The 21,703-nt window shown below is 40.7% G+C and overlaps 1 protein-coding gene across 1 annotated transcript in view; it reads left to right on the top strand.

Annotated features, from left to right (window-relative positions):
- Window positions 1–726: 726 nt before the first annotated feature.
- Window positions 727–21,703, top strand: part of ZNF326 (zinc finger protein 326) — a 30,916-nt gene continuing 9,939 nt past the window's right edge. Inside the window, exons 1-6 of the mRNA XM_034778395.1 lie at window positions 727–887; window positions 7,369–7,501; window positions 9,638–10,043; window positions 12,989–13,184; window positions 18,556–18,670; window positions 20,209–20,356. Coding sequence (XP_034634286.1) covers window positions 872–887; window positions 7,369–7,501; window positions 9,638–10,043; window positions 12,989–13,184; window positions 18,556–18,670; window positions 20,209–20,356 — 1,014 coding nt within the window. The 5' untranslated portion in view covers window positions 727–871. The remainder of the gene's footprint in view (window positions 888–7,368; window positions 7,502–9,637; window positions 10,044–12,988; window positions 13,185–18,555; window positions 18,671–20,208; window positions 20,357–21,703) is intronic.

Genomic DNA, 21,703 nt, shown 5'->3' with positions numbered 1-21,703 from the left:
ACTGATTTTCTCCCTCAGTTTGAGGGAGTGAGCAAGAGAATCAGTGTATATTGATTTAAATCAGCAAGCAGTAATTTTATTTAAATCAATTTAAATCTTGTTTTGCATTTGTACTGGTTCGTCATTTTCTAAAATGGTTGATCACTGATTAGCAACTAAATCTAGCCGGTACACTACATTTGGTACTTCTTTTTGTTAACCCAGAGGATACACTATATATGTATTTATTTAAGGAATTCTATAACTTAACAAATGTAAACATTAAGGATCTGAGTAAATGTAAGTTATGTTAGAAAATAGTGATCGATGCACTTCTTGATTATTAAATGATTATTTATGTGTGACTAATGTCAAGCTTTATATGGATGGAAATTAAAAGGCACGTACACCCGTATTTATTTTTTTTATTAAATACAGCTACCTTCCATGGGCTGGCTACCTTAAAAAAAAAGTGAACCACGCCCTTGTTTTGCATTTAAAAGTGATTTAATAACCAAAGTCCTGCTCTTAGGCTATATGCCACACTCAAAAATGGCCGCCCCCAGAAACCAAGGCGGCCGCCGACTAGTCAGCCAGTGACCTACATGACCCTAAAAAACGATGCCCGGAGCAGACATGGCGGCACCCACTGCTCTTCCCCTCTGCGTTGTCTTTCATTTCTACGCCCTCTCGCTGGTCTCCACGCCCACAGATCGTCACGTGACGCCACTAACGTGACCAATCGAGGACCGACGTCATTATGCGGTCGCTCCCGTGCCCCGCCCAGCCTCGTTGTGGTTCAAGGCGCCATTGAGAGACGCTAGAGTCGCCGCTGTCGTGGTCCCAAGGAGGCCTCCGCCGATCCCGGACACAGGGCACCGCCGCCGCTGCCATGGATTACGGGGAAGGTGAGGGCGCTCCCCGGAGCGAGGGGAGAGTCCGGCCGCCGCCGCCTCCTCGGGACCCGCCTCTGTCTCAAAATGGCAGCGTCCGCTTTGTGTCGTACAACGGGAACGGGCGCCCCCGGCTCCGCCTCCCGGCCCTGGGGCAGCGGGGCGGTCTGTGCCCGGGAAGCGGGCCCCGAGGAGCAGCCTCGGCGCAGTGGGGTGGGGGCCACGCGCCCGGCGTAAGGAGAGGTCGCGCCGGAGGGGGGTGAGGGGCCCTTGGTGCGAGTTTGTGACAGGAGCAGTAGCTGCCTCGTGGCAGCCCAGCACCGGGGCATTCACGCTGGCCCACTAGTCCCTGCTGCCAGCTGCGGCTCCCCAGACACTCCCTTACGATATGGTGTCAGTTTCGGGTGTGAGCAGCAAATCCAGTCCAAAGCGATCTGCCTGAGAAGCCACTGGTGATAATAACAAGGTTATTCGCTGGAATGGGTATAATGTGCGCTAGCTGCACACATGATCTGGATCTAGATTAATTGTAATCAGCCAGGAAAAGGAGTTGCGTGTCTGCGTGGACATATCAATACAAACCTCTTCCCCTTATAAAAAAAAAAAAAAAAGAGAGAGGGGAATAAAATGTTGAGCTATTCAAAGAATGGGGTGGAAACCAATGAAAAAAATAGAATGATATTACTTGGAATACTGTGCTCACTTCTTGTTACTCTATATCACAAATGACATAGTAGAAATAGAGCAGGCTTTGTTGTCATCCCACTTTTACAGGCATGGAAAAACTTCCATATGAGTAAAGATTGGGTTTGTTTGGTTTAGAGATGACTTGAGTAGGAGGGGACTTGAAAGGGATCTGAAATAAATGATTCAGAGAAGGCAAATTGTTCTTGTTTTATGAAAAAGGGTTTTTAAAAATGAGGCTACAGATTTAAGTGATTAAAGTAATAAATGTTAACATGATGCATAATTAAGGCTATGTTTAGTCACAGGTATTTTTAGTATAAGTCATGGACAGGTCATGAGCAATAAACAAAATTCACAGCCTGTTACCTGTCCATGACTTGTATAAACACCTCTGACTTAGGCCTTGGCTACACTTGCAAGTTACAGCGCTGTAACTCACTTCCCGTCCACACTGGCAGGGCACTTCCAGCGCTGTATCTCCTTGGGTACACCGCTGCAGGTGGAGTGGCTACGACTCTTGAGTGTGAGTGTAAACCAGTACTAAATACCTTGTCAAGTGGCCAATCCTCTCCATTGTTGTGACTGGCTGCAGGAATGAGGAAGTGCTGGTTTCAAAGCTCCTACCACAGAGAAACACAAACAGATTGCAGCTTGCTTTGAGGGAGTGAATGAATGAGCAGGGGGCTGGGAGTTCGGAACTTGCAAAATAGAGAGCTGACCTGCTCTAAAAAGCACTCTTTCTCCCCCAACACTCCCTGTCACAATCCCCCCACCCCCGTTTTGAAAAGCACATTGCAGCCACGTGAATGCTGGGATAGCTGCCCATAATGCACCGCTCCCAACACAGCTGCAAATATTACAAGTGTGGACAGACTTCAGTGCTTTTCCCTACTCAGCTGCACGAAGACAGGTTTACCTCACAGCGCTGTACGGCTGCAAGTGTAGCCAAGGCCTAACTCTTAGGTGCTTCTAGGGGGCTCCAGGGTGCCACGCCTGTTCCGGGGAAAGGGAGGGGGTGGCCCGGGGCATCATGGCTGCTAGGGGGTGGGGGGGGGCCCAGGGAACTGTCACTGCTCCGGGACCGCTGCTGCTCTTGCATCCCCTGGGGAAAGCTGCTTGGGGCAGTGGCTGGTGAGGCTGGCCCCCAGGCTGTCCCAGCTGCTCAAGCAGCTCTGGGATCAGCCACACCGCAGATGCAGAAGTCATGGAGGTCCCAGAAAGTCATGGAATCCCTGACCGCTGTGACAGACTCGCAGATTTATGCATAATTAATGTGTGGAATTCATTTCTACAAGAAGTACAAGGACGAGATAAGGATTCAAAAAAGGATTAGACATCAATATTCTCATTAACTATATCCACCCTTACATTAGAATGGCTTTTTAAAAAAAAATTAGGTATTCTAAATCCTTATGCCTCAGTACATAAACAATCCACTAAAAGACTGGGATTTTGAAGATGTTCCCTCAATAGGCAGATTATTTCATAATTGTTCCTTACAGGATTTCTTGTAAGCACTTCTAAATAGTCACTATCCGAAACAGTACTAGACCCCAGTGTCACAGTTCCTATGGTATGGTCTTTCAGCCTTTGGCTGAATGTATTCCCAATAAATCCAAAGTTTCATTATCTTTTATAGAAGCCAAAATAACCTGTTTAAAATCTTTTATCTTGATATTAAGTTCAAATGCCGATCTTTAGTAATTTTCAGCATTTTAGTAGGAAGTGCATTGTCAGTGGAAGAGACTGGAATGAAAAATGCAATTTTTATATGGGCATTAAAATATTGAAACATTCAGTAAAGTCATTAACCAAATGGGATGACTCTAAAACCTGTCTGCTGAAAAACGCTGTAAAAGATCTGGATGGTATTATTTATCATTATTAAAATGAATCCAAAATCAGTTTTCTCTCTGAATGAGGGGTAGTGGTCAGTTGTATATATCATATCATTAGAATTTAACTTTAAGATGCTTCTAAAATGGCTTCGCTTTGCATTAGTTAAAATAAAAGAACACTTTTTAAAAGTACTAGAAAAAATCAGTTGTGATGCCACAGACTGTGTATAGGATCAGATCTTAATCCTTGCCATGTGTGCTGTAGAAGGGGATGCCTGACCCATTGTTGCATCCAGATTGGGTCAATTCTTCTCTACAGAGCAGTGTGGATTGAAAGTTAAATTGTAAATGTCCAGTAGGTGGCAATAGAGGACACAAACTGCATATTAGTACAGTATATGGACTTTTTCCTTTTCCTCAATTAAGTCTGGTTTGAGTTTTTGGCAAGTTTCTTTCTGATGGAATTTTTTTAGCCAGTTCTAAGCACTTTTTAAAGGGTGACCGATGCCTGCTGTAACTCTTCTAGGACCTATAGCTTGGTCTGAAATTATGAAGGGACAGTAAAAACTTGGAGCAGCTTGTGGAATAAATTACCTAAAACTATAGTAAATTAATGTAAATACATAGACTGCTGTAATCAATTTCATTTTAATCTGGAAAGAAAGTGGAACCAGGTGCATACATGTTCTAGAACATACCTGAACGTTACCTATCAGGGGGTAGCCGTGTTAGTCTGTATCTACAAAAACAACACGAAAGCTTATGCCCAAATAAATCTGTTAGTCTTTAAGGTGCCACCAGATTCCTTGTTGTTTCTGAATGTCACCTGTTATACATTTTAAATATGCTCATGACTGTACATATAACTCAGTTCCTAAATGTTTTATGTGCACATAAACCCTCATTTCACAAATTCATCCATATGGATGGATGAGGCATTGACTTGAGTGGCTCTCTGTATGCACAGAGGTGTGACTTTCTGGATCTAATTGCGGGACAGGGTCTTAAAAGGGACATAGTCAACTTTAATACATAATTTTTGCCAGAAAACATTTGACTTGTTGTTGCATAACCAAGACTTAAGATTACTATAGGCAATTCTGGTTGTAAAATGGCAAGACATCGAATTTTGCCATCTGAAATGGACAGAAGTTGGTCCAGTAAAAGATATTACCTCACCCACCTTGCCTCTCTAATATTCTGGGACCAATACAGCTACAACACCACTGCATATAGGAATTATCAGTCAAGAGGAGTCCCTTAGCTCAGATTTTTAAACTTTCCTTTTAAAGAAAGTTTCTTTAAAGTTGGCATTGAAATTATTCACAAAAAGGTTTTTCTTTTCCATTAGCTGTTTCAAATCAGTGTTAGCAAGAACTTTCTTTTTCTGTCCCTGCTTCTTCTTCTTTCTTTTGACTTTATTCTTCACAGTTATCTGTGCTTGAAAATGATGCTGGTCCTTTTGCTTCTAAATATATTCATAGCACTTCCTAATTTTATGTTGAATGCCTTGAAAGGGCAGGCCCCTGTTAGGGATGATGTTAGTTGGGCATTCGCGAACTCTTGAGCTTTTTATTAGCTCAGCAGATTTGTGGGTGTTTTTTAAAAAAAAAATAAAAAAAAAGCCCCAGAAAATAATGCAATAGCAATTTCAAGCTAAAACTTATTTTTAGGTGTTTTTTTCAGGTGCTATGTCAAAAAGGCTAACTTTTCTAGGAGCTTTAAAATAAATTAATAATCTGAAAGAGTAAAATCAGCTCAATCTTCAGTGGGATTCTGGAATATTGCTTTATTGCAGGGTTTTCATTAACTTTAAAAAAAAAAAAGTTTACATATAACTTGTGCTGTCCTAGGAGCATTGATTTTTGCCTTCAGCTTGGCCCTCCCTCCTTTGTCCCCTAACACACACACATGCATCAATGTTCCCTTTAATTTTTCCCACCCATGTGCAGAACGGATTTTGTTATGTGCACCAATATGGCGGTGATGTGTCATAATGGTGGGATAGGTGTCACACATCACCTCCATTTTGGTGCATGTAACAAAATTCATGTGGCGAGGTGGGGTCGAGGGGTTCAGAATGTGGGAGGGGGCTCAGGGCTGGCAGAGGGTTGGAGTGCGGGGGCAGGTGAGGGCTCTGGCTGGGTGTGCAGGCTCTGGGGTGGAGCTGGGGATGAGGGGTTTGGGGTGCAGTGGGCTTCCCTAGGGCGACAGTGTGGAGAGAGGACCCGTTCTCTCTCAACATGGAAGCACCTAGGCTTGGGAGGAGAGGCGTCTCTCCCCTGTCCGTGGCAGGTCCAGGCTGGGCTGGGGAAGTGGTGCCTGTCCCCTGGCCGCAGCTGGGTTGGGGGAGGGGCACCTGTCCCCTTGCTGCGGCAGGTTTGGGGCCGGCGGAGGGGCGCCTGTCCCCCAGCCACAGCAAGTTTGGGGCTGGGTTGGGCCTGGGGGTCTCTCCCTCCATATTGGTACACATAACAAAATCTGTTCTGCACATGGGTGGGAAAAATTAGAGGGAACACTGATGCATTGTGTGTTAGGGGACAACAGAGGGAGGGCCAAGCTGAGGCAAAAATCAATGCTCCTAGGACAGCACAAGTTATATGTAAACTTTTTTAAAAAGTTAATGAAAACCCTGCAATAAAGCAATATTCCAGTATACCATTGAAGATTGAGCTGATGTTATTGACACCAGCTTTCCTTCCAACACCTGTTGTACTTGTGTGTTATCTTACCTATCCCACCATTATGGGTACGGTATCCTAGGGCAATATAATAAATATGTCATCACCCAATCAGTGTTAGTGCTTCGATTGGTGAACCTGTACTAGTGCTAAACCACTAGTGGGAGAATTGCCGAAATATCTGTGTAAACACTGCCTTTGTTTAAATGAACCTTAAAACAGGAAGGAGGGCCTCTCCTGGGTAGTACAGGCAGGGAGTAATGGTCAGTCTGTGGGAGATTTGTCAGCTAGCCAGCTGATTATGTTGAAACTGGGACATAACTTGCATTTCATATCATCAGTTTGGGCACTATGGTAAACATTTTTGACATCCTACATTTTGTCACCCTACAAATTTAATTTTTGAAACCTTATTTGTATGGAATATCCATTTAAAATAATAGAGTATTTGACCACACCTTAGCTTGGATGTTTCTGAAGTTGAAATTGACATCGAATCAGGCAGCAAAATGGGGGAAGTCCACACCACTTTTAGCGCTAATGTTCCAGTCTGTCTGAAGACTCTCCACTGCATCTCTCTATGCTTGGAAGATTATTTATGTGACCAAAGGATTAGACGCTCCTTAAAGTAAATTTATGTTTTGTGGACAGCATTGTGGACATAAGGAAAACATATATATATTTGAGGGAGAGTGCAAATGCATGTATACCCAGGCTGATTAACAATGCCAAGTCATCGCAACAAAACTGTCTGTTCACTTCTGTTTGCAGAATCTTTAATGATTATGATGGATGAGAGAACATAGATCACAGAAGTTTTTGGAGCAAGAATTAATTTTGATTTGCAAACAATATGATATGGAGGTCACTCTAACAATCCATATAGAACTTGATCACTTAAAAATCACTCTTATGATAACAAGTTCATAATCCCAGAGCTGGATAAAATTGTGGTCCACAGGGTTAACCACTTTTTGATTTTTGTAAAACGTTTTCCTTAGAATTTTTCAAAGTGGAGGGTGGACCACCTTTATTGAGTTGTCATTGCCATATTCCAGGTATTTTCTACAGCCAGTAATAAATCCATTTTACCCAGGGTGAACCTAACTGACTGTCATCCAAGCATTAGTCTTTGACAGGTTGTAGGCAAGCAAGGACACTATACAGTACAATCTTGTCAACTGCTTGCTCTACCAAATCTTCTTTGGATACCATCATGCAGCTCTACTTTACCTGTTTCTCAAAATAAAAGAGAACTTCTATTAAATGTTTCTTTCTTGTTCTTTTAAGAAATGGACCGTGACTATGGACATGGAGCTTATGGTGGCCCAAGATCCATGGACTCTTATCTAAATCAATCTTACGGGATGGAGAGTCATGGAGGAGGAGGTGGTGGAGGAGGAGGAGGAGGAGGTGGTAACAGGTAAAATAATCATTCAGTTGTCTCAGGAACTTAACAAATCCAGTTAACATTTTGAAGACTATCTTTTTCCAACTTAAGTGTTCCTTAGGCATGTTGTGTGATATATATGGAGTTCCATTCTCTGTAAGTCATGTTCAATAAAGACTGGAAAAGTTATGCTATGACATCTTGATAGTCCAAATCAATACCTTTGTGGATAATTCTTGCAGTCATAATGACATACTTACTTTTTTTAACTAAAACTTACAATGCTCTTTTTGTAGTTAGTGACTTTCATCAGTCTGTGGCTGATCAGTAAATTTAGAGTGGTTTAATTTAATGTCTCTTAATTTAGCAGTCTGTAGGTAAAACGTTTTAATTGGTTCAGTGCTTTAGATTGAATCTAAGAATAGAATCAACATTCCATTTCCAAGGAACATTTAGGATCTGTGTTTACCCCTTCAATTCTAATGTAAACTGTGAGAATGTTCACTGGTATTATGACTTAAAGTCATGTCCAGATTATTTTATTGGCAGGTACTAATTACACCAAAATTGCGTATTCTGGGCTATTTTGTAAGATGCATTGGTCTAAAAGTAAAATTTCTAGTGCAGTGTTGCATATGTAATGCTCAAGTGTTCCTGATACTTTTTCAGGCTAAATTTACACATACAGAATATACCAACTGGTTTATTTCAGGTTTTAAAATCCTGTGCAGATTAGTTTGAACTGGGACAAAATAAAGCTAGAAGAAAGTGTAATAACTTGGTGGTATCCTCATTTGCACAGTTGAATCCTCGACTGGAGATGATAGGACTACTGTATGGTAACTGTATGTAGCCATTGCAGTGCCATTGGGCAAGGACAGGAGGGAGGATAGAGAAAATGCTATTGCAGAGTCATTGGGCAAGTAGGGAGAATACAGAAAATATACTTTGCAGTTTTGTTAGACTACTAGTTGATAAATATTAGGATTTGCAAATTATAAATGTTATGATCAATTAAAATCTGTGCACAGGTCCAGGAATAAGATGTACCTACCATTTAGTAATCTGTATATGATTGAGGTTGACTGGAGACTTGAACACATTAAAATGTCTGTTGTCATAAAACCTTGCAATTGTGCATGGACTGTTTCTGTAAATAGTGTCATTTTGTGTGTAGTTTTGGGTCTTCTGAGACTAACGTCTTTAAAATGAAGGCGTTCATGTTACCATAGACATGGAAAGCAATTGAGTCCGTTTTATTAGTTTGTATTTCTGTTAGTAAAGGGCTTGCCTTTCCCTATTTCTGTGGAATTGCCCTATTTTAATTCTCTGGGGAGACTAATGAGCTCCTCTTCCCAACATGATTAGAGATGAAAATGATTCCTTGCCCCGCCTCCTCCCTACCCTCAAAAAGTACAAACAAAACAAATCCCAGTGAATAACTAAAGAGTTCTGTTACTTATCACTCTACTGTGAGATTCCCATGGATCATCTCCATGTGTAATGTGTACATATTTGTACAGATTTTCCAAATGCTGAAGTTGCTAGACTTAATGGTCTACAAGTAAAAGATGGAGGGGTATTGGTGATCATGATCTCTGTGACTGGAAAATTTTAAATTTTACAAAAAGAATGTCCAAAATACAAATGAGTACTATAGATCACTAATTTTCTGTTTTTTAAAGTAAAACTATGGGGGTGTAAAAATCACCTCTGTTGTATTATAAATACTAAATATATTTTGGCCTATTTTCCCAATTGAAAATTAAGCTATTTTAAATGCTGTTTAATTGTTAAAATGTTAGGCATGACTTTGAAAAAGAAACAGTTTGACTACCCTGTGAGCTTCTGCAGGTGATTATTTTCCTGAGACTAGGGCTGGGCTCAAACAATGTTTAGTAAATACTGCTGAGAAATTAAATTGAACGAAGTTCAGACATACTGAACTTTAGAATTGTTTGTACAGAAAATGACTCCAATAGTGTTCTATCTGGTCCCAGCTTGAATTGCCCAGCCCTAATCAAGATCAAAACAGTAACAAAACCGTGCAAACCAGTCTAGTATAAATTGATTTTAGTTGATAAATGTCAACTGATAACTTGTCTTTTGAAATGTATAACACTAGTAAGCTTACTTTTTTTTTTTTTCCCCACTGTGCAACTTTTCCAGGTTTGGACCTTATGAGTCTTACGACTCCGGGTCTTCTCTGGGTGGGCGAGATCTGTACAGATCTGGCTATGGTTATAATGAACCCGAACAAAGCCGCTTCGGAGGTAGTTATGGTGGTCGATTTGACAGCTCCTACCGGAATAGCCTTGACTCTTTCGGAGGTAGAAACCAGGGCGGGTCTAGCTGGGAAGCACCTTACTCACGTTCAAAATTGAGGCCTGGGTTTATGGAGGACAGAGGAAGAGAGAGTTACTCTTCCTACAGCAGTTTTTCTTCACCCCATATGAAGCCTGCACCTGTAGGCTCTCGGGGGAGAGGAACGCCTGCTTATCCTGAAAGTGGATTTGGAAGCAGAAGCTATGATGCTTTTGGAGGACCATCAACAGGCAGAGGCCGAGGCCGAGGAGTAAGTACAGAATCTTTTCAGATTCTTTTCACTAGTCACTCTTTTAAACCCTTTCAAGACCACAGCTTTAAAATTAATACACTGTTCATCACAGTGTACTTCTGATCAAGCAAACTGTCTTGGTCGATCAGCCCGGTAATCCCTTTGAAGTTGATTTATGAAGAAGTACGGAGACCCTCTGTTTTGGAAGTAAAGAGCAATATAAGCTAAGGTTTTGTTAAATCTCTCCTTTTGTTTGAAAGGTGAAGATAAAAGTACTAGGTTTGGTCTAAAAGGGGTTAAAAGGAGTTGCCTTTTTCCTTGTAAACACTAGCATATTTGCTGGTGGGAAAGTTCTTGGATGATTATGAAAGGTTAACTTGAACCTTTTTGAAGTTTTGAGTAGGTTAAAGGTGCAATGTATATGTAAAAATAAAATGTTAGACTGTGTATGCCATAAAACAGTTTTTTTTTTTTCTTCTTCATATGGGCAGGTGAAATTTTAGCTAATTCTTTGTTAAACACATGCTTGACCAAACAGGAGGTCTCATTTTAAACTTAGTTCTTACTCTAACTTGTATCTGGGGAAAGGGGCGGAAATGTCAAAGGTAGGTGTCAAGCAGTTATAGTGGTTTTTCTTAAATTTAAAGTATTGTTTGAAAGGATGTCATCAACTTGAAATCTAGTAATCTTAAACGGAATTAAAATGAGTTTCATATACTACATCTACTTCTCCCACTACCTCTGCCAATTTTGTTTTACTTACACATTTCCCATGTTGCTATGTACAAGAGCCAGACAAATAGGAAATAGTGAAACTGACTGCACAAAGTAGAAAAGCTGAAAGATTGGAGAAACATGCTCTACATTTTTTCAGTTTGTTTAATCTTAGATATTATAACAGGGAAAAATATCCAGATAGAATTGATATTTAAGTTGATGGTGTCTCTTTAACTTAATTTTATAATTCCATCTTTTATTTTTTTTTTCGTGCAAATAGTTCACCTACTGAACATTTTTTGCCTTGACCTTAGAGATAACTTACTATCTTATACAATTTGTAAACATACCATGTTTCTTTATGAAGCAGTTTTGTTATAGTAAACTATATAGCTTGTTTGTAGCTTAAAATGTAGATGAGAATAATTTGTATTGGGTCTTCTAAATGCCTGTGTGTTTTGGTTTTTTGTTAAAAAGGTTTACTTATCCAATATTCTTAAGTAATATAGCTGCCATAATCAATTTAGCCCAGAAAACCTACAGATAGCTGCTAGCTAACTTCCAGCTTAGTAATTGAAAGATTCTAATTTTTATATTCCTCTGTTTGTCAAACTGAAAGTGATGGGGTTTTAAATTCAGATGCCCTCCTTTTTAGAACTGTTTCAGACCTAAAAGTTCTGTCTAAAAATATAGTGTAGTACTTTTATCTAAACTTTTTTTCTTAAAAATTAATGTTATCAGTTTTACCCTTCATAAAAGAATTCTTTGAGGACAATATAAAACAACTACCATATTTAAAATGCATTGCACCTTTAATAGATGATGGAAATATTTGCTTGTAAAAATGTGAATCACCTGGAAAGACTGTTTATTCAAGTGTGTACTTCACATCAAATTTAAATACATGCAGTATAAACACACGTGCTAGATACCTTTGTAGTAGTACCTTGATAATTAAATAGATACATTGGAATTATTTGAGAAATTGTGCATGGACTTTTATTTTTTTAAAAACTGTAAATATATCTATTTTAAATATGTACTATATTCCAGCCATGTGTGTTTAAAATGTATTCACCGTTTATGAATATATATTTTTTCATATAGTACATTACACTAAATGATTCTGAGATACTCTTAATTTGAGTAATAAAACATTAGTTTTGTTTTCATGATAGTACAGGTATTTCTGCTTATCTGATTCATCCATCCAGTCATGTGGGCTTTCCTGTCTACCTTCTGTTAATCAAGTAAATGAGCAATAGATCAGTTTTGTGATGTTATGCCTTGGTTCCTCCTCTTCAGATTACTGCATTGCAGGGCCGCCCGGGGGGGAGGATGGACGGCAAGTGGGGCAGTTTGCCCCAGGCCCCACAGGGGCCCCCACGAGACTATAGTATTCTATAGTATTGCAACTTTTTTTTTTATGGAAGGGGCCCCTGAAATTGCTTTGCCCAGGCCCCCTGCATCCTCTGGGCGGCCCTGCTCCATTGCCTCTGAAGAGTTGACTGTCACAGATACAGTTCTCCAGACTTCTGCACCATTATACAGTCTCTTTCAGAGACGAGACAAAAAGGAATTAGAGGACTTGTCATCTAGCCAAATTTCTTGTCCCTGTTGCTGACCTGTTCAGCTCCTTTTTGCATGGATGTTTTTGCCTCCAAAAGCAATTTTGTAAAGAAGTCGTAAATTCACTGGATTCACTGTCTTAAATCCTCCTGACAGGGTAAAATAACTAGAGTATATTGGATGTTCTCCAGTAGTCAGTGGTCCGGACAACTTCTGTGCTTTTAGGTAGCCATCAAAATAGAAAAAGCTCGACGGTTATCTCTCTTTCTTTGTCCCAAATCCACAAAGAAAACTTTTTTTTCTGGCTGTCAGCTGAGTTCTGAAGAACTTGGATGGCTTTCTCGCCAGAAAAGAGAACAGAAGTATCAACTAGAGACTCTAAAGAGAAGGAGCTGAGGTGTACTGAGCTATGAATTCTGATAGGCATACTCATAGCCTGGACTAATGGTTCTGAATAAGCAGAAACCCAGTTCATAGGTGCACATTTAATCTGTTAGTGAAGCATCAACAAAGTCATTAAGCACCCAATTTTGATGTGTTTTAATTTAGCAGTGTTTTGTTCCAGAGAACAGATTTTTATCTGCTTAAATGTATTTATAAATATTTACATGTAGCAATTGTGTTGTTTCTGTTGATTTCATATACTAATACTTTTTCTTGATTTCACAAATTTCCAGCATATGGGAGACTTTGGAGGGATGCATAGACCTGGAATTGTTGTTGACTATCATAACAAACCCAGTTCTGCAGCAGTTGCTGCAAGAGGAATAAAGAGAAAAATTATACAGCAGCCATATAACAAACCTGGTGGGACATTTATCAAGAAACCCAAACTGACAAAACCTATTATGATGAACCAGAATAAACTACCTAGTAAGTAATTAAATGAAAAATCATACAAATAGCATTGTTTAATTTCTTCTTTTTAGACACAGGCATTTGTAATGTTTTGCAATTCTTCATTCTTCAGCACTGAAGTTCTCTACTAGGGCTTGGTGTTGGCACAAGTCAAAACTTTATTACCTAAGGGCTTGAAAAACTATAGATCAGATCGGCACCTTGGTGTGTAGATATTATGGTCATGGGCATGTTAGAAATACATATAGGTAGAAGGTAAATCCATTCAGGTGTATCTTTTTTTCGCCAACAAATTGTTTATTTAAATAAACTTTCTCGTTCTTTTGTTGTGAAGATAGCTTATCCAATGAGAGTAAGGGTCGTGTTGGTGTGTTAAATAAGTATTGCAGAAGACTGTCTCTAAGCAAACAGTGTCACAGCAAATTTGTTATTAAATAATCCCCCTTCATTATTTAAAGTAATTTCAGATCTTGGGATCACTTAAATGCAAATATTAAACCTGGGAGTCTGACATTCATAGGGTTTCCATCCGTCCGTATTTCCCCGAACATGTCTGGCTTTTGTGTCTCTAAATAGCTGTCTGGGAGGAAATGGTAACAAGGTTAAAATGTCCGGGGTTTTTTTCTCCCTTGCCTGCCTCCCTCCCTTCCATGCAGAGTGCGGCTGCTGATTGGGCGGCTGGGCCGATTGAGCCGCTCCCATTGGCCTCCAGCAGCCAGAGCCCTCCCCTGCTCCCCCCTCCCTCTGTCTGCAGCCCTGTGTAACACACAAACCGACCCACCGGGCAGCGTGTTTTGCCTACACGTGGAGCTAGAATGGTAAGGGGAGGGTGGGGGGGCAGTCAGGGAGCAGGGGAGTGTTGGATGGGTCCCTGGCCTCCACCTGCCACCACCCCTCCGCGCGTTCCCTCTGTGCGTTCCCCCTCCCCCCCCCGTGGGGGTCCCCCCTCCTTGCCTGCTTGTACTACCAGAGCCAGCAGCAACTGCTGTCTGCTGCCCCCGGGTCCTAGCGTCCCCCATCCACTAATGGGAAGACAGGCTGCCCTTACCCTGCCCTTCCATCCTAGCCCTGTGCCTCTCCAACGCCTCAAACCCCTCAGCCCCAGCCCTCATCCCCTCACACCCTAATCCTCTGCCCCAGCCCCGAGCCTGCTCCTGCATCATGAACCCCTCATCCTCAGACCCACAGCCCTCAACCCTGCATCCCCTCCTATCCCCAGACCCCCTCTCCCCTTCCCACCCCCCCTCCTGTCCTCAAACTCCCTCCCAAAGCCTGCACCGCCTCCCACCCCCAAACTCCAGAGCCTGCACCCCTCACCCCCTCCTGCACATCCACCCCCTGCCCCAGCCCAGAGTCTGCACCCAGCACCCAAACTCTATCCCAGAACCTGTACCCTGCACCCCTCCTGCACCCTAATCCCCAGCTCAGGACCTGCACCCCAGACCTCTTCCCCTCACCCAACCCCCCTCTCAGAGCCTTAGGCAGGTGGGGGCGAGGGTTCTGGGCACTACCAAAATTTCTACAACCCTGCCACCCATGCGAGTGGATAAGGGTCGGGGCAGTCAGGGGACAGGTAGGGTGTTAGGGGGCAGTTAGGGTGGGGGGTTCTCAGCAGGGGGCAGTCAGGGGACAAGAAGCAGGAGGGGTTGGGGTTCTGAGGGGGGCAGTCAGGGGGTGGGAAGTGGGAGGGAGTGGATGGGGCGGGGGCGGGGCTCCCCCCTCCCCCCCAGTGTCTTGTTTTTTGATTGTGGAATTATGGTAACCCTAGACATTCAGCTTGAACTTGGGCATTCTTTTTAAGTATTGAACCTTACTTTGGGTTTCTTTTCCATGCCTGGCTCTGATGCTGTAAGAATGGGATTGTGCATACCTTTATCCTTGTTGTTTTAAAACATATTCCCAGTATACTAATCCTCCATGGAAAAATTGCAGTGTGATGCATCAGTGCCTGCTCAGGATGCTATGAGTTCAGTAAAGATGCATGATAAATGCTTGCTATTCCATAGTATTTTGTATTGTAGCTGTTGAGACTTGCCAAATCTTAAAAAGTGCATTGTTGTATAAACCAGAGGAATGGAAACTTGACTCCAATTATGAATTTTTCTACTGTGTTTTAGTTCTTGTCAGTTGCCATAACTAATAGAGGGTGCTCTAAGCAGGAATTGTGAAGTTTTGAAATTAAAAGGTGTGTAACAACATAATTGAAAATAAATTACACAGTATGGAGGTTTACTTCAAAATGGTTTTGCTGTAATTGCAGAGTACCATTTTCAGTAATTGCAGAGTACCATTTTCTTTCCAGTATTGTGGAATCTGTCTGTTTGGGGTAAAGAGAGACAAATATTGATGCCTATAAAATGCTGCTTAAATTCAGGGAAATGAATTTTATGTAATACTTTTATATCTACATTATAGAGTCTAAGTTGGATGTTAATCTTTCCTTTTTTCTGACCACACTTCCTACTTCTCTAATGTTCAAGGCTTTAGACAAAACACTAATAAATGACAGAGTAGTTTTAGTCAGTGGTTTCATTTTCTTTAAATTTCTTCCTAATTTCATGCTTATAGAGCTGAAGACACTTATCCAGGATTCTGCTGCCAAGGTAAATATCCTTAGAATTGGAAAATACAGTTTTGGGACACTCTGGGATGGAGTTTATGAAGTGCACCTTTTAAGAAGAAGAATTTCTTAAATGCTTTTGACCGAAAGACTTATAGGCAGTTAAACTGTCTTTATAAAATATTTAAAGTAAAAAAAAATTCATCTGTTTTATGTAAAAATTAAAGTTTACGTTTTAGCATATTGAAAACTTGTGATTTTGGGCAGTTTGTCTATTCCATTCCAGTTGTAGTGCATAGTGTCTGCATATATCCTGTTAAAAAACGAGTGTTAATACTAGCTGGCAACTGTACATCTAGTTGGATAGGCACAGGCATGCATTTTAAAATTTTTAACAGGTGGCACTTCACAGCAAAAATGAGTATTCAGTTAAATGAGAACACAGTCTGGGTGACCTTGAGGACGTGGAATTGTTTGTGCAACATAACTAGCTGTTTAACTGAACCTCCAATGTGAGGATGAAAGTCTGAAGAATTTACTTGGCTTACTGCCTTGAATAGTCTAATTGAAAAGCCAAGTCTGCTGACCCTCAGTCTTGTGACCAGAACATGTTCACTGGAACATGCTAGCTATTTAGTAAGCACTAAGTTCTCTGTATGTTGGCAGGTTGAAAAGGTTCCCCTTTGAAACGTGAGCACCGCTGATGTGGAAGCCAGCGACTAAAACTTAGAACAACAAAACACAAAACGTGGGGTGTTTATATGAACACCCCACGTTGTTTTGTTCCAAGTTTCAGTCACTGGCTTCCATATTAGATGTGCTCAGTTTACAGGAAGCTTGTTCTGCCTACCAGGCCTTTAAATGGATCTGAGGCCTGTTCTACACTAGAAATCCCCTTTTCTGATATGCCTTGCTATTGTATGTATGGTTTGTCTGATAACAAGGAATGCTTTAAAATTGCTGCAAATTGTACAGTTTGTTTTCTTGGACTGCTGTGGGCATACTTTCCATACTGTGTAATGGACTTTCCATTAAACTATAACACACCTTTTTGTTTGTGTGGTTACTCTGCTTACAAGACCAACTGAAATCTGCAGAACAGTTTCTGAGACTTTCACTCAGTAAATGCATAATACTGCAAATCATTCACTTTAAATAGTAAATTGTAAAGAATGGACTGCTAGTTAACCTATTTTGCAGGTGTGCTTTTCCAATGAGGTCCTGTATGAAACATTGCAAATCTCTGGATCCATCAATAATGCCACTTTAGTAAATGCGTGTGAAAATTTATGCAGCTTTTTAAATGGATGCAATGTCATGCAGGAAAGTGGGAGACTCAAGTTCATATCTGGACTAAGGCTTCCATTCCCTGGCCTGGAGAGGCTGGGCATTTTAAAGGTATCTACTGATCTTGAGGGTAAGATGCTCAGGCCATTTCACTCCACAAAACTCCATACCAGATGATTTATGCAGCAGTTAAACAAGGAATCCTTTGCCCATCTTTTGGGTTGAAGGTAATGTGCCACATTGAAAATTTTAACCCTGGAGCGCTTTATTGGGAAATGTAAAAAGAATGATACGGGTGGGGGATATTCTCTTTTCTGCTGGAGCAGAGTAGTATTCAGTTCCTACATGGAGGGTGAAGAGCCTATTCCACAAAATAAAATACAAAATGTCTTTGGAGGCCAATAGGGAAGCACAGCTCTTCTAAAGTAATTATGAATGTTTTGAACACTTAATACTACTTCTGGTTCCAGCTAGCTTTTTGAAATTCTCTTCACTGAGATGAGTTTGTCATAGGGGTGGGTACACATTTTCTGTTGTTTGTTTGGCTGGACACACGTTTCAGGGGAAATGACCTTTCTTTAAAGTTGACTTGCAAAAGGAAAAACAAATTATACCTTCTTACTTCTTGTGAACGGTGGCCTGAATTATTATTATTATTTTTTTTAAACACATGTTGTTGTTCATTAGAATCCTAGAGCAGAAATACAGAACTATTGTGATTGGTAAAAGCCTGAAAACTGAGCAGTTAAGAAAGGAAGGGATTTTTAGTCAGACATTTTAAAACTTAGTTACTTGGCAACATATTCTTACTCAAATGCCTGAGAAACATTTGACAGAATTTCTTTGCTTAAGATTCTACTATCCCTGCTAAGAAAATTCATCCTCCACTACTTTAGTCCTCTAGCAAAAACCAGGAAGATTTATTATTTATCTTCAAGCTATAAGCCAAAAGTATGTGTGGGAGGATTTAAAAATTGATATTCAGTGCCTATACATCATAAATAATCAAAAGGAAACATTAACAATTGTGTTTTTTCCTTGTAGATCATCTTTGTATTTATTTTCATTGTATAAGCTATCTTCACAACAAAAAGGGTGGCTAGAGACTGATTTCTTTTTAATGATAAATTATGTTTTATGCAACTGCAAATATTGCAATGAAACACTAAAATTGTGGGGTATTTGAATAATTGCGATTTTCCAGTGTCCCTCCTGGTCACTTACTTGGAAATGCCTTTAGTATCTAGGCAAAATGGGGTTGGGTTGGCTTTAACTCTGAATTTCCTCACTTTGTGAGTTTAATTCAGGCCCTTATCCTCTAAACTTGCATTGAAATATTAATGTTTACTGATTTTTTTTTTTTTTAAATTAAAAATACCCAAAACTTATGCCATTAAGTCACTATGACTTGAATTTTATTTCACATTTTGGGACTAGAAAAGATGGTTGTTAAAGACTTAGGGGAAGTCAAGCATTACACTTTCTACTCTCTGGATTTTGGAGATATAAAGTGTTTAACCCAATTCACTATGTGTTCAGGTACCAAACCAGAGGTCAAAAGTGAAGAGGAGGAAAAACGCCGAATTGAGGCAAGAAGAGAGAAACAGAGGCGTAGAAGGGAGAAAAACAGTGAAAAATATGGTGATGGATACAGGTTTGTGCTGTTGGTGTTGTTTTCTATTTAATATCATCATTCCCAGTACAGGGATCGGCAACTTTTGGCACACGGCCGGGATGGTTTGCTTACCTTCAGCATCTGCAGGTTTGGCTGATTGCAGCTCCCACTGGCCGCGGTTCGCCGTCCCAGGCCAATGGGGGCTGCCGAAAGCGGCGCGGGCCGAGGGATGTGCTGGTTGCTGCTTCCCACAGCCCCCATTGGCCTGGAGCCGGAGCTGCGATTGGCCGAACCTGTGGATGCTGCAGGTAAACCGTTCCGGCCTGCCAGGAGTTTACCCTGATGGGCCATGTGCCAAAGGTTGCCCATCCCTGCCCTTGAAGCACCTTTTGCTGGGTGCTCTCTATAGAGGAATACATCAAAGGGTGCTAGGTATACAACAGTGTTTTTAAAAAAAACAATTTGTCTTGGAGGAGAGGAGATTGCTCAACTAGAGTACTTGAAACATTTTGAGATATAGTAGCATTAATATTTCTGAAAGTATATTAGTGCACACCACTATGCTTATGAGATGTTAAAATAATCATCTTTTACAGTGGTACCATTTTTCAGTACTACGCCATATGTTTCTAGTACAATTAGATGAATCTACATGCTGAAAGGGTATTTCTGCTATCCTTCTTAAGCTCCTCAGGATAGGAATTGATCTTATTCTGTGTTTCATTTGTCTCCATTTTAAGCATTACAAAAGTGCCAAATTATCTGGGAGGCCTGGGTTTCACACAAAAATGGAATACTTTAGTAAATAAGAGGAGTATTCAGTTTCAAGTATATTCCACTAAACTGTGCCCCAGGAAAATGGATTCATTAAGATTATACCGGGATCTCAAACTCTCCAGAGTGCAAGGGGAATTTTGATGTAAGATTTCAGCTTTGTAGTAAAAATAAATTGAGATCTCCCTGATGTGATCTTATTCTGACTGAAGTGGTTTTTTTTTTTTTTTTTTTTTTGGTAGTCTTGTGATTATATAGGATTACGTATTATCTGGGTGGAGGGAAAGAAAAGCTCTCTGACTACATCTGTTCCTCAAACTGTCTCCATTTTTTTGGTCCTCTTTCCTGTCCCTGCTGTTTGTACCTTTCCCCACCAATATGAGATTGACACACCTGATAGTTTCGCTATTGCTAAACACTGACAGAGTTTTTGAATATCAGCAATAAAATTAACCAACAGTTAACAAAATGTTGAGTAACAGTTCAGTACATGCCTATTTAAAAATTCAGATAGACGTCACTGGTTGGGTTTGCATTCAGCTCACTTTTGGCCCTTACCTTCAGAAACATAGCACTGCAAATTTAGCTTTCTCTTATGTAAATGTCATTAATAAAAATTATAGAAAAAGTTGGCTTAATTTTCTACACTTACTAGGGAAAACTTTCCTACTTGTCATAGGTGACTGGATTGAACATGTCCCCACATAAGCCACCTAGGTAATTCTTGAAAAACACTGACTTAAAAAAACAAACAAAAACTTATTGAACAGTAACACCTTTAACATACATGTTTCTCCTGCTAGAATGGCATTCACTTGCTCATTCTGTAAATTTCGAACCTTTGAAGAGAAAGACATTGAAGCTCATTTGGAAAGTGCTGCTCACCAGGAAACATTGGATCATATTCAGAAGCAAACCAAATTTGACAAAGTAGTGATGGAGTTTCTGCACGTAAGTCATTATGTTCATAGCATCATAGAAATGTAGGGCTGGAAGGGACCCCAAGAGATCATCTAGTACAGCCTCCTGTGCTGAGGCATGACCAAGTAAACCCAGTCCAACCTGTGAGTTGAAAGACTCCAGTGAGTCTCCTACAACCTAAAGCTATTCCAGAATTTAACTACCCTTACAGTTAGAACAGTTTTCCTAACATCTAACCTAAACCTCTCTGCTTGCTCTAGAGTAAGCCCATTACTTCTTGTCCTACCTTCAGTGGACATGGAGAACAATTAATTATGTTTGCATCCAAAGAAGTGGGTATTCACCCACGAAAGCTGATGCTCCTATACGTTTGTTAGTCTATAAGGTGCCACAGAACTCTTTGCTGCTTTTACAGATCCAGACTAACACGGCTACCCCTTTGATAATTAATTATGGTCCTCTTTATATGTGCACTGACAGTGGCGTGTAGAGTTCAGTCACGGCATGCAAAGCTAGCACCAGTAAAAATACAGTGTATACAGAGGCCTGGCTTACGTAGAATAGAGTAAGTGCCCTGAACCCCTAGGGTATATACCCTACATGGCTCTCTACATGCCCATGCCGTGCCTCCCATGTCTGCACTTCAAGTTTTAGTAGTGTAGTGTCCAGCTGCCTCCCCACTGCCAAAGCCTTTTCCCATGGTGGAGGAGAGGAGGCAGTGGGGAAAGGCTCTGGAGGGGGGGCGGGGGAGAGAGGGAAGAGGAAAGGCTCTGATGGTGTGGGGGAAGGGAGCAGGGGAAGCAGTGGTGGTGGGATGGGGAGGGAGCAGGGGAGATAGTGGGGAAGGGCTCTGTCCGCTGTGATTTCTTGAAGATAATTGTTAATGGTTCTGAGATTGCTTCAGCTAGTTCCTTAAATACCCTTGGATGAATTTTGTCAGACCTTGCCAACTTGAATACATCTAAATTATCTTGATTTGTAGGTCACTTGCATATTGGAGTTTAAATTAAATTGTACCATTTATCATCTTCAAAACAAGTACTTAATTTTTCATTAGATCATTTCACTCAGGAAAAGGGTTGTCCATGGTAAACACTACTGAACAGAAAGGCAAGTTCAGAATTTTTGAGAAGTAGCATTGCTTCACAGCTAGTTAACAAAGTAAGCCATTATTGAAGTTAATAGTTTTGAATGTCTTTGTTAGCCACTATGCCAGAACATTCCCTTGGAACTAATAATAGTTGAGATGTACATATCTAATAATCAAGAGTAGAAAGAGATGGGTAACTTTCAAAATTTAGTATGTTTCTGATTTGGGGTGTTGTGTAGGTGGAGAAATACGTCAGTCACTTAAAACTGATGTTCTGTTTCCCGCAT

Source organism: Trachemys scripta, chromosome 8, assembly GCF_013100865.1.
Source record: "Trachemys scripta elegans isolate TJP31775 chromosome 8, CAS_Tse_1.0, whole genome shotgun sequence".
NCBI lineage: Eukaryota > Metazoa > Chordata > Testudines > Emydidae > Trachemys > Trachemys scripta.
The sequence above is the reverse complement of the archived record's forward strand: the minus strand, read 5'-3'. Positions and strand labels throughout refer to the sequence as shown.